The sequence below is a fragment of the Poeciliopsis prolifica genome, unplaced genomic scaffold (genome assembly GCF_027474105.1).
Source record: "Poeciliopsis prolifica strain line A6 unplaced genomic scaffold, Auburn_PproV2 SCAFFOLD002, whole genome shotgun sequence".
Lineage (NCBI taxonomy): Eukaryota > Metazoa > Chordata > Actinopteri > Cyprinodontiformes > Poeciliidae > Poeciliopsis > Poeciliopsis prolifica.
In genome coordinates, this window is record NW_026562377.1 from 5,154,887 (window position 1) to 5,167,612 (window position 12,726).

The window sequence follows — 12,726 nt, forward strand, 5'->3', positions numbered from 1 at the left end:
CCATCCATCCATTTTCTTTACACCTTTGTCTCTGGTGGGGTCAGAAGGTGCTGGAACCTATATCCATGCTCACAATTTAACTTCTCCATATCATAAAAGTGCATGAGACTGGATCTAAACTATTGAAATTTCTTGCATTTATTCTATAATCATATAAAATAAATATCAAACTGCCTTCTTTTAGCCAGCTTACTGGAAGAGTTCAGCAACAAGTGGGAGATGGGTTGCCCTAGACTACTCCATAAAGTGGAAGAAAATACAAATCAATCTTAAGACTTTAAATTGCAGTAGTGGAACAGTTAGCAGTTTTAAAGCAGCAACTTTTCAAAACCTCTGAAAACACTGAAACTAGATAAAACCAAAATAGGTTTGGCTGGTCTTGGAAATTAACCTATGCATATCATAACTTTGACTCTAAAATAAAAAAATGAGAGAAAACAATTCATTACATTGAAACCATGAGCAAACGGTGCAGACTAAAACTGCAAAGCTATAAAAATCCAAAATGTTTTTATAGGTTTTCTGAAAGGGGCTGGCCTGTGCATGTTCAAGATCTTGCTAAATATTTAGGCGAGGAGACATAAAATCAAACTGTTTATGGTAATAATGCTCAAACTGTCACTTTAACCATTTGGTTCATTTAGTTGGTTTCTAAAATTTCTGCAGCCTAAATGTTACGTTGAACTGCAGACAGCAGTTGTTGGTATGACACAATCATCTTCAGACTGTGTTTTTGTATCTCATTTCTTGTTTCCCATTATGATCAATGAAGTAATATATTTAAAATGTGAAAACATATAAAAACAAAACAACACAAAAAAAAATGCCTGTAAATGTCTCTCATAATCGCAGCAAAATAGGTCATATTTCACAACACGGAGCTTTATGAGGTACACTTCTTTGCACATGCAGACACACACCCTCACGCATGCACACACAAACTCTTGTAGTCAAACTCATGAGCACCTGATGAGCTGCGGTTCTGAAGAAGGAAGTGAAAACTCGGTCCATCTGCTTTAACAGGAAGTCAACAGAAGCCACATGCAGGCGTGCTGACGTCAATTAGAACCACAGGAACACCTCCCCATAACACACACACACACACACTCACACACAGACGCTTCACATTACTCATAAATGATGCATATATGCCTTGATAGACTCAATAATATCAGATCTCACATCAGTCCACAATCGCAACACTATGCGAGGCAACTTTTAAACTGCTTAAAACAATGAAATGTTCACAAGACTATTTAGCAATAAAATGAAGAATAATCTACACAAAGATATTCATCACCCAAAGTGAGCGACAAGATTCAAGCTTTACAAACCAGAGTTATCAGAAAACTGGTCGCATGTATATTAAAATTTAACAAAACTTTTTGAAATTGTGTTAAATTTAATTTCTATCTCTAATTTGGTTCAAATACAGACTTAAATTAAATGATGCATGTCACAGAAACTAGGGGAAAGGAAAGATGTATGAAAACAGAACTAACCTTTTCTGAACTCCCCAACTCTGTAGTTTCAGTTGTCCTATGTTTTCGTCACATTTGACCCGAGTGGGTTTCTTTTACAACATGGGATTTGATGGTTCAAATGCTCACTGTTCTCAGTTTTGTTATGAATCGTCTCGGTCTTTAAAAATCAACATGTTTGTTCTTGTTCTGACGTGACAGTGCAAAACATGAAGTACCGATAAGCAAAAGACGTCAGGAGGCATTGCTCTACGGCAACATGACTATTTCTCATCACTATTTTTTAAATATTTCTATAAATTAAGTGTCCATATTTTGGTAACGTAGGGTGCACAATTATTTAGTGTTTATGATGATTTGACAAACATCAAAACAATATTCTGACAGTGAAAATTTCTATACTTTTAAATGTATTCTGCTTGGTGTATGGACATAATTGCTGACATCAGCTGCAGTATTTTATCAAAATTCAGTATCTTTGGTCAATACCAAAGTTTTGAAATTGGGCCTTTATGCCATGTTATGACCCCCATCAAAACAAAACAATTTCAAGACATCAGATTACATAGTTAATTTTCTTTAAGTCATGTTTGATATTTTAAACATTTTATGACAACTGAAGGTAACAGTTATTTGATTGCACTACAAGACTACATACAGTATGTGCCAGGAAAACATATACCACCAATTGCAAGTATTTTTTTTTAAGTTGCAACTTTACAATAATAAGAAAAATAAATTCAGAATTTTTTTTTTTAAATTTTTTAAAAGAAGAGTATTTTTAAAACATGTATTTTCCATGTATATCGACATTGCATTACAAACTGCTCAGAAAATCCTAAAGGCTTAACCATAGATTCTCACACATATTTTTAAGATCTTGACGTACATGTGGATATACCACAGCTCACAAACTCTCACACAGCAGCTTAAAGTTAAATATGATGAAAGACAAACAGAGAGTTCCGCTGTTATCTTGGAACGAGCTGCTGTAACACACAGCTGTGTATATGCAAGACTGTATGTGAATAGGCGAGAGTTTTTTATTTTGTCTGAGTTGCCTTGTAAAATGTGTTTGAACAATGTTAATGAGCTTGATGACAAACTCGTCTGGACCGCAGCATTGGGGCTGCAGACAGACGGCTAAAAAGTGAGAGTTGTCACGTAGGCGAGTTCAAGAAAGAAAAAAAAAAGATGAATAAAGAAAATAGTGATTTAGGGAGCTAAAGGAGGAAGATATATTCTGCGATAGATTGTCCAAGTCAGATGTCACTTGGATAAGTAAATCCTTAATTAGAGCTGACAAATTGGATGAGACTTCTTACCAGGCAGACAAACTCTGGTGATTGGAGGCTGAGTTGTTGCTGCTGGAGACCTCCTGATTGAAGAAAAAGAAAGAAAAATTATGTAAAGTAAAATTGATAAAATATACATGTATATTTTACACACACACATATATATACAGTATTTTTTTTTCTTTATTTTAAACTGACGAAAATTACAACAATGTGCATATTGAGTCCATTTATTTAGTCTAATCACTAAGGAAATACAGTTCCTATACAAAATTTTAAAAAAATGAGAATTTTTGCACAATAAAGGGAAAGATAACACTGAAGCCAAGCAGATGAGGAGCTATTGTTTATGTTTCTCTGCTACCAAAAGGATGCCTTCGTCCCTTAATGTAATATCTAATTGGGCTGTTTAATGACATTGGTGGAGGGATCATTTTTTGTGTATGGAATTTCTTATTGCTTGTATTTCTATAGAAAACTGGATGCATATATATCTTGAAGATGTTCTTTGCATCACCATCATGACGAAGAAGAAGTACACTGAAGTAAGTCTGATCTTTTTCCAACTCGTGTTCCGTATTTACTTATTTCAGCGTTGTGCATGCAGAGGGGAGTGAATATTCATCAGTGCAGATGCCCAGGGTATTTTCAGCATTTCCAAAAACCTTATCTCCCTTGGTTTAGCTGCTTCAGAATCAGATGAATGTAAACCATATTAAGTAATGTTATCTACATAAAGCCAAGAATCTTAATACAAATGGTTCAGCAAACAATATTGTTGTCCTCCTGCTGGTCGGTTTGGGGTTTTAAACAATTCACGCAGAAGTCTGATTTTGATTGCATCATTTGATCATGCAAGACAATATCTGATTACAGGAAAAATCTAACTCTGTGTTTGCATCAAGACCCGCATGCAAACATAGAGTCAGATTATGACGGAATAAATTGTGATAGCAATTGTGTAACAGAGAGATGATAAAATGGACATTTCACTAAATTTGATCAATTATCATTAAATTATCCAATGCAGACACAGCAGTGTTATTCTATTTCCTTTTATAGACTTCATGAAAAAGCTTTTGTGTAGCAAGACTGCCCTTAGGATTGATGATTTACTTTTACTTGTTTATTAAAAACCAGTTTTTAGCATATCAGACATAGCATACTCTAAATGTTAGAAATTTTAAACATTTGCTTTGTGTTGCTGTTATAGTTTTCCATGGCCAGGCTATTATAAAATGTTAAAAATTATTTTAAATAAATACACAATGAAAGTTGCAGATAATGTAAATAAAGACGTGAATGTTCTGTGCCTGTCTTTTGTGAACTTGATAGCCCTTAGATTAGAACAAGGTGCATTGTATTATAAATACTAACTATGGTGGAGTATTGCTTTTTAAACATCAGTTCTTGGATTTTATATCTTACATGAGATGGGAGTATCACAGAATTTCGACCTTCGACAAGATATGTCAGTAAAAAGCAAGGGGAGATTTTAATAAAGCGACATCACAATAGATAACTTCAATGATAATGTGTGAATTCATGCTATGGAGATTTAAAATGCACTGAATTTTGGATCTGTGTCAAATAAGTATACTGAGTTTGCATATTAATATATTTGACAACATCTGTCTACATGCCCTTGTCTCCAGCTCTTCACTCCTGTCTCTGAAGGAGTGTCAGATGAATGTAGGTCAGACAGCCTTCAGGTAGACTAATCTGGTTGTTGCTGGAGCAGACTGCTATTGGAATGTTTAGAAAGGGAAATATGAACAAATAAATAAGTCTCCACTTGGGAAAGAACATTACTTATTATGATTCATATATTTTAAGAACATATTAATCAGTACTGACTGCAGATGCAGAAGTATATTGCTGATTCTGTAAGAAAAACAATGACGCTGTCATACAATTGCTTGAAAATGTAAAATAAATTTTTGCAGCCTCAGTGGACACTGAAAAGCAATAAATAAGTGGGTCCATGTGAGACTGAATTTGCCTCAAAACAACAGAACAGCTCTTTATACATCAGTTTACCTTAAAAAAATGTTACAAAAGGGTTGTTTACACTACAAAAATCAGTTGCAGCAAATTATAAAATGTGACACATTATTATTACTGCAAAATGTTAAAACTCTTTGCAGATGGTCTCAATCTGTGCATTTGTGTGTCTTTATGAGGATAGGGTTTGTTGCACCAAACCACCACACCAGTATTTCAGCTGGTGAGTGGTGGGAACAGCAGTGATGTCACATGTCTAACCTCAATTTTATCTACAATTTAATACTGACACCATGTGGAAAGTGGATGAGGTTGCAATTTGAATTCTTAATGTACTTTGTTTCATATATACAGAAAAAGAAAATACATCATTGTCAGGGTGTGCAATTTTCTGCCCATGTTTATTTAGAATAAACATTGGACTGGACTGCTGGTGCAATTTTTTATATGTTTGCTCTTTTTTATGTCTGATTGAGGTATCTGTACAATGTTGTGAGGAACTGCTGATGTATTCTGAAAGCAGAAAAAAGAAAGAAATACATTTTTTCATGCTCGGTCTTTGAAATTGTCATACTTACTTGCTGGAGGCACACTGGACATTTGTCAGAACAGTGAAGTTATTCCTCACACTTCGAAGGCTTGCCAAAACCTACAAAGGAAGTGAGAGAGGTGATCAGTGGCATCCTTTGTGCTTGTTAGTTTTATTTATGTTTTACACAGCCATTAAATATTTGTTTTATCTGGCTGGGTTTTATCCAACATGGTTCAGAAGATATTATTCATCAATAGGGAAATAAAAGAAAACAGGAACATTCCAGAAAGCAGACAATGAGGTGTTTACCTGAGCAAATGGAGTTACAATCAGGTCATCGCCATGTCTGCAGGGGGAGAAATAAAGTAAGTAAATTTTAAAAAGCAAAGTGCCCCAAATATTACTTTTGTAAGCACTTCTTTTCACAGAATTGGAAAGTAAAGCATTTGTTAGAAATGGTAACTACTATGCAACAAGTGCAAACATAAATTATGATGTGACTTAAATAACTTCCTCCTTTTTTCAGTCACCCAAACTACGATGGCAATCAGACAATTTCTAACCAAGTAAACAATTTGATCTAAAAGCATTTCATAATTGGGAAGTAAAAAACATGAAATGAAGTCAAATCTGTATTTACCCTGCTGACATGTTGAATGAAAAAGTTATTAGAATGTTTAGCGATTTTATTGTTAACTAGATGAAAACAAGCTAACACATTTTATGGGAATATTTTTGGGAGTAGTGACATTTTAGAGTGCTGTGAGGCTTCTGGACTTAGTTATTTTTAGGTAAGAGCTCCAGATTAAGATCATGACCCCTGCTTTATATAACTGTAATTACATTAGAGGATACACAATTAATTTGCAGAATGGTCAGAGGTGAAAACAGAGGTGATTGTGCAGATTTTATTTACACTGAGCAAGATATATGACTGCCTTTTTTAAGTCTTATTTAATTAAAAGAAAACTGCTGTGCTTGATAGTGAGGATACATTGTTAAGCGTCAGTATCATATGCACAGAATGTTATCATTTTGTTTGTGAGAAGTCCAATTTGATTTTTATTCAACTTTTGTGCTGTAAGTATAGTCTAATGGGAGTAGTGACAAGGAAGCTGCAATATTGGATTGTTCAACATTGTAGATTAAATCTTGTAATATCAACAATCAACTTGGAGAAATTAGCAACTTCAAAAGCTTCTAAAGGGGACCCTCCTAATTAATTAATGCAGGTATTCAAGTTTCTTCTGCAGCCAAAAGAGTATGAAATCCTGCACTTGGATTCTAAGGTACCGTGCCTCCCATCATAGTTTGGGAAGTCAGCTGTTTTATGAAATTTTCTAAGCACAAAACCCTCCAAAGTTAAGTGATATTAAAAAAACTGACGAAGCTGGAAACAACTACAACTTAGCCAAGTTGTAGTTGAACCAGTTGTGCCAGCACAGGCTGTGGTTAAGAGAATGCTGGAATCACCAATTGTCTGCAGAGTCAACAGCTACAGAACTCCGGATTTTGTGTGACCTTCAGATTATCTTAAAAACAGTACACAGAGCGCTTCATGAAAGCACTGACTTCAAACAATCAACACTTTTAGAATAAATAGGATGACCAGCACCAGTGTCTGATCTCACAAATGCTCTCCTAGAAAAATGGTCAAATAGTCAAATAGCAAAAATAAATTTCTAAACTGTGTGGAAAACCTTCCCAGAGGAGTTGGAGCTGTTGCAGCTGCAAAGGACAGGCAAACACCTTTTTTTCTTAAATGTCTCAATGGTACAATAACTTACAGTTCAGAGGCGATGGAGGAGTTTCGTGACATGGACTTGGGGGAAAGCTCATAGTCGCTGTCAGAGCGATACAGGAAGGACTCCCGGCGCTGGTTATGTCCCGGGAAGTTGGTGTGGAGCACCAGACCCGAGCCGGGGGACGCCTGGGGGTCCAATGGGCTGCAGCTTGCTGATGGGCCATTCTCCACGTCAAAACTGCAAACAGAGCAAAGTTTTAAAGTGGTTAATATGATTTCTTATTTAAATACTGTCTCCATAATCTAACTATTAAGCCATCAAACATTCTTACCTCTGAAGTTTAGACAAAATATACATAAGACATGAGATACCAAACATAGATCAGTCCACAAAAGAAATTTCTCCTGATCAGTGTTTTATTATCCAACACATTATTTGTTTTTATGGACTGAATCAACAAAGAGGACAAATACTTTCATACCCCCAGGATGCGTTTGTGCACTCCTACCAATGTATGTCACTGAATACTCACACAGTGCAGTAAAATGACTTAACATGAGCGTCCCAGGGAGGCCAAGTTGACATGGTGTTCATTTATTGATGAGTACGAGAGAGAATGAAGCTTCTGTCTAACAAGATGAAAAAAAATGAGAAATGAGGGAAAACCAGTAGTGGAGGGAGAAGACAATATAATGTCCTCTCCTAGTTAGTTTGTATGTCTTCTAGCATACAAACTTTTTTTATTGCCGTTTATATGCAGTGCTAAAATGCTTTTTCTCTCTCTGTCTTTCTCTCTCTCTCTCTGGTCTGCCCTCATTGCCCCTTTTGTGTAGTAAACGCAGGTCAGCAAAAAGTCTGGCGCTTACACAACAAATGAGAGCATTAATAAGACTAAGAACTCAGATATATACACTTTTACTTTTACACCAAAACATGCCGAGTCCTTCCAATGCGGTCCCAGATAGAATCATGTATGCAAAACAATTTTCCAGGTGACAAAAATCACATGCAGGAAGTTGGAAATTGACTGGCATCACTTTGTTTCACTATAAACAGTGACCAAAAAGGCTTGTCCCTCAATAATTGTATCCTCTTTGGAGGAAATTTGCAGCTGAGGACTTTTTATTTACTTTAATGAATGCCGTTCCTGCACAGAAACAGACTGGACTTTTTTTTTATCCATAGTGAGAAAAACAGGAAGTTAAAAAGACTCAACAAATAACTGAAAAAAATATTTTTTTAGTGACAAACACTAAAAAAATTGTGTAGTTAGTTTAGAAGCCAAGCCTAAGAAGAGGAGCTTTAGGAGTTATAGTACCAAGTAAGATCAAAATAACAGTAAAGAAGAGAAACAAAAACTTTAAATGCTCTAAGTACTGTTTTCTGCTTCATATCCAGAGTTAGAATTTTACAGGCATATAGATCTATAAAGAGACATGGTATAAGAAGTTGTAAAAATAATGTTTTTCAGATGTTTACTATTTAAATTCCTTAAACTATGTCAAACTTAAGACCCGGAGGCCAAATCCGGCCCACAATAATACTTTAAGTGGTTCTCTAGACTCTAGGGGGCAACTTAAATAAAACTTTCAGAGCAACAAACTCATCAAACTCAAGATGGCATCAAACAAATTTTAGACACCAACTAAATTGAAAGAATAGTTGTAGTTTGTAATCTGCAAAAAAAAAATGAAGCAAAACCATGTCAAGCAGAACTATTATCATCTGCATTGTGTATCTTATGTGTATTTATTCATAAACTTAAACATTACTAACATTTGTTTCTAATCAAATGACAGTTTTCTATATTTCTATAAACACAATTCTTCTTGGACTTATAAGAAATTTCTTCAGAGATCAAGATCAAAATAAAAATGGAACTAAAATCTAAATATATTTAACAATAATGCCTTTGTTGTTTCATTTAACACTTATTTCAAGGTAAAGTGTTAAATGGAAAAAAGTGGTGTTTTAGTTGGTGTTAGTTGGTGGTTGGTGTCTAATCATGTTGCCAATCTCCAAATAATTTGCTTCCTCATTCTAATCATGCAATAACTTCACTCAAATCTAGCATCAACTCAGTTTATCAACAGAATAATTATGGAAGCGCCATGCTCCATGTTTTTGTTTTTCTAGACTTTACCAGTCCTTGTAAATAGTTAAAGGTGATTTCCATACTTTCCCACACTTTTAAGACTCTGTGGGAACCATGCTTTCAGAAACCTAAAGATGAAAAATATAGGAGCAGCATGAAATTTCTGAGTAGCAACAATAAAACTTAGACAGTATCATTTACCCTGAGAGTGTTGTGCAATAAATGATTGACTGATCTGCCCTCAGGTTAACCCTCTGCTTTGCATTATTATCACATATACAGACAAAATGCTCTGAAATGAGTGCTGCCTGAGTGACTAACATCTCAATAGTAGTCTTCCTTCCCCTTGAAGCAAAACTTCCCATTTTTCTTTCAAATAAAAAATAAATAAATAAAATACAAGGCCAAGAATTAAATGGGGAGTAAATAATCTTTCTTGCTACTAAAACGTTTTAGAAAATAGGCTTATTTAAAATGTAGACAGCAATGTTCATGTGTGATAAAACTATAGCTTTTAATAAGCTATGCTCAACTGAACTATTTGAGGAAGACTTCTTTTTTTTTTTTATCTTACCACCACTGAATTAGCAGAACAGTGCACACCAACAATGGTCTAGGTTTCATTTCATGAGGGAAAACTTTTCAGTTCAGTAACTCATGTCAGAAAGTCACTGCTGCAGAACCGGTAATAAATGTGCTATTAGAGGCACAGCGCTGTTGCATTTTGCATGAAGCTTGGCACAGAAACGTGCATGTATTGAGTCCCAGCAGTGAAGTTTGTCGAAGCAGTCTTCACTTCAGCTGCAAGCCTTTTTAGGTTTGTCTGTACCAGCTACACACATCAAAAACTGGCATATTTGCCAGTTCTTTGCAAAAATAGACCAAACTAAGTGAGCATAAATTGAAAGCATTGACAACAATTTTCATAGACTCTATTGATTATTATTGAATATGAGTGTGAAATTACAAAGTGACAAAATGGAAAACCATTTAATTAATATGTATATTTTTAAAAGAATTTGCATGCCCTTTAGTGTTTGTATTTAAGTTAGATTGAAGTTCTGTTAGATACTGAGATAAGAGAATAAAGCAAACATTGAGAAAAGTTTCATTTCTAAGTGTATAAAGTAATAGCATAAAAGGCCTCTACAATAAAATGAAGTTCAAAAGTTACCATTTAAGGACAGTCGGATTTTTATATAAAAACAACATTTTGAAACAAGTATTATTACTCTCCTATGAATAGATAATGGCAACGTCGAGGTCTTGTTGTTGCACATTTTACACATGATGTCAAATCAACCCCTAATAGGGAGATGATTGAGAAAAGCTAAATATAGGATTCTCAAAAATTACTCGATACTTCAGGACAGAAAATGTCCACTCATTAGGTCCTTTGGGATAGCAAAATTTAGGAATACCAAAAGTTGACATTAAAATCTCACATAATCTGCCACGGTTGTAAACTCCACAACACAATGCCCCTGTGGCCTTCTTTATATTTGTGTGCTCCTGCAGTCAGCAATAAAGAGAGAACTGATTCATCCAGCAGACCAAATCACATTGTCAGTTTTATGATATAGATGCTTTTAACATATCTTTTATGGTTTAGAAAGCAATTAATGACACACAAGTACTAAGCAAGCTTTCTAGTACAAAAGGGAGGACATCAAGGAAGTTAGCCTTGAAAAAGTTTGGGAACAAAGATTCTCTGCTATGTGATGCAGTGAGAGCAGTGGTGATTTGGTGGATTAAGAAATTTGTCTGGCAAGAAACCACTAATTCATTATCTCTCTGTAAAGTTTATATCTTAATAAACTTACTGTTGTAAATATTTTCAATTGGCTGCCAGAGAAGAAGGCAACATTTCTCATTTTTGTTTAATTCTGTATGCCAGGACTGAAATATATTATACAGATAGCTGTAATGATCAGTGCTATATAAATTTTGGAAAAATATGTTTTTGGTTTTAAATTAAATTGTTGCCATCTTGTTACATATTTGCTAAAAACTTTTTGTATCAACTTACAATCTCAAACAGGCATGTTATAAAGTAAACATCTTAATGTTTCTCCAATCACTGGAGAATCGGTAAGATCTCCAGGATGAGAACAGTTATTATTATCCAACCTGATGATGAAAACACCCACAGTTCAAACACTTGATGAAAAAGAAAGAGTTTTCCACTTTGAAGGGAAATGAGTAAACTCAACAGATGCATGGAGTTTGGGAATGTGTGGAATTTTTTTTTTTTTTTTACTCGCTGTCAAAAGTTTTTTTCCCCCCATCAGAGTCCTTAGAGAACACATTTATGGAAATTCCCTTGTAAATTGATTTCTTCTAAGCAATTATTATGTGCGTCTCAGTCATACTTTTCCCATTTTGTCACTAAAGCGATCAGAAATTGCCCTCTTTCGACGCCAGGGTGACACAGCATTCCTTTCCCATAATCCATCTGCATACATCAGTGAGTGACGATGGACCCCCTGACATGGGACAGAACTGCTTTCCCACCATTTAGTGTTTATTTACTTGAGCCTCAGCTTTAGCAGATCTAACCAGCACAACATTGAATAAGATTCTAGAAAACTGATAAAATGAATAAAGTTACCCCAGTAAATGCCACATCAACAAATCTATTGATATTCTCCACTAGAAAGAATAGAAAATTCAAGGGCCACATTATCCACCCCTTATGATTGCTAAGGGGTGGATAATGGGCTGAACGCCATTATTTAATGTAGTTGATATGGTTGTTATCAACTACATTATCTAATGTAGTTGATAATCAGCATTAAATGTGATTTTATTTGCTGTAGGTCACATCAGTTATTTCATATTACTGAAACTGTATATTATCTAACAGAAGACTATCAAATTTGATAAATAATTTTTTCCATATTTCTGTTTTTCAATGCAGGTTAGTTCAAGCCCATTAATAATAGACATTACCAGTCTAAAGCCTTAGATGTTAGTTAAAACATTAATTGTGAAATCAGGAATTTAGGATATTTTAAATTCAGTAACAAAAGTGTATAACTACTTTCAGCATTTTTTTGTTTTGTATGATTAAGAAAGCATGTTGTATTTCTTTCTTTTTCTAGGAAATGCAACTCCACTTCCCAGCTATGAGACAATGGTATTGTAGTCAGCATCCTGTTTGTAGAGTCTGTGACAGGACTTTTGGTAAATGTCACAGCGTTTCGTATGAAATAAAAGCGGACAAATCTGCAGTGCATTGGTTGCCTCGCAGCAAAAACATCCTGAGTTCCTGTTTTGGCAGAGTTGGTATCTGCTCCATGACCATATTGGGTTTGCTCTGGGTATGGTATTCCAGTCTCAGCCTGCATACTACATTAATTAGAGGCTCTCAGTTGCCCTTCAGGGAGTGAGAACATGAACAGTCTTCTGGATCTGAACACCCCACCTTACACAAATTAACTACTATAGAAAGTATCAGAATCTTACCAAGATGGAAAATAAATACATGTTTGTTTATATCACAGCAGTAGATCATTTAGGAAGAAATTCAATGATTTTCCTTGCTTAAAAAGTGCTTTGCTGTTTGAAATCC

The 12,726-nt window shown here is 34.9% G+C and overlaps 1 protein-coding gene across 4 annotated transcripts in view; it reads right to left on the reverse strand.

Annotated features, from left to right (window-relative positions):
• The window catches only part of pde4ba (phosphodiesterase 4B, cAMP-specific a), a 137,852-nt gene that overhangs the window by 43,525 nt on the left and 81,601 nt on the right, over positions 1 to 12,726 (reverse strand). For all 4 annotated transcript variants that reach the window (XM_055046958.1, XM_055046959.1, XM_055046978.1 and 1 more), the window contains 4 exons: positions 7,100 to 7,294; positions 5,622 to 5,658; positions 5,359 to 5,429; positions 2,807 to 2,859 (listed from right to left, as the gene is read on the reverse strand). In XM_055046958.1, the coding sequence (XP_054902933.1) occupies positions 2,807 to 2,859; positions 5,359 to 5,429; positions 5,622 to 5,658; positions 7,100 to 7,294 (356 nt within the window). The remainder of the gene's footprint in view (positions 1 to 2,806; positions 2,860 to 5,358; positions 5,430 to 5,621; positions 5,659 to 7,099; positions 7,295 to 12,726) is intronic.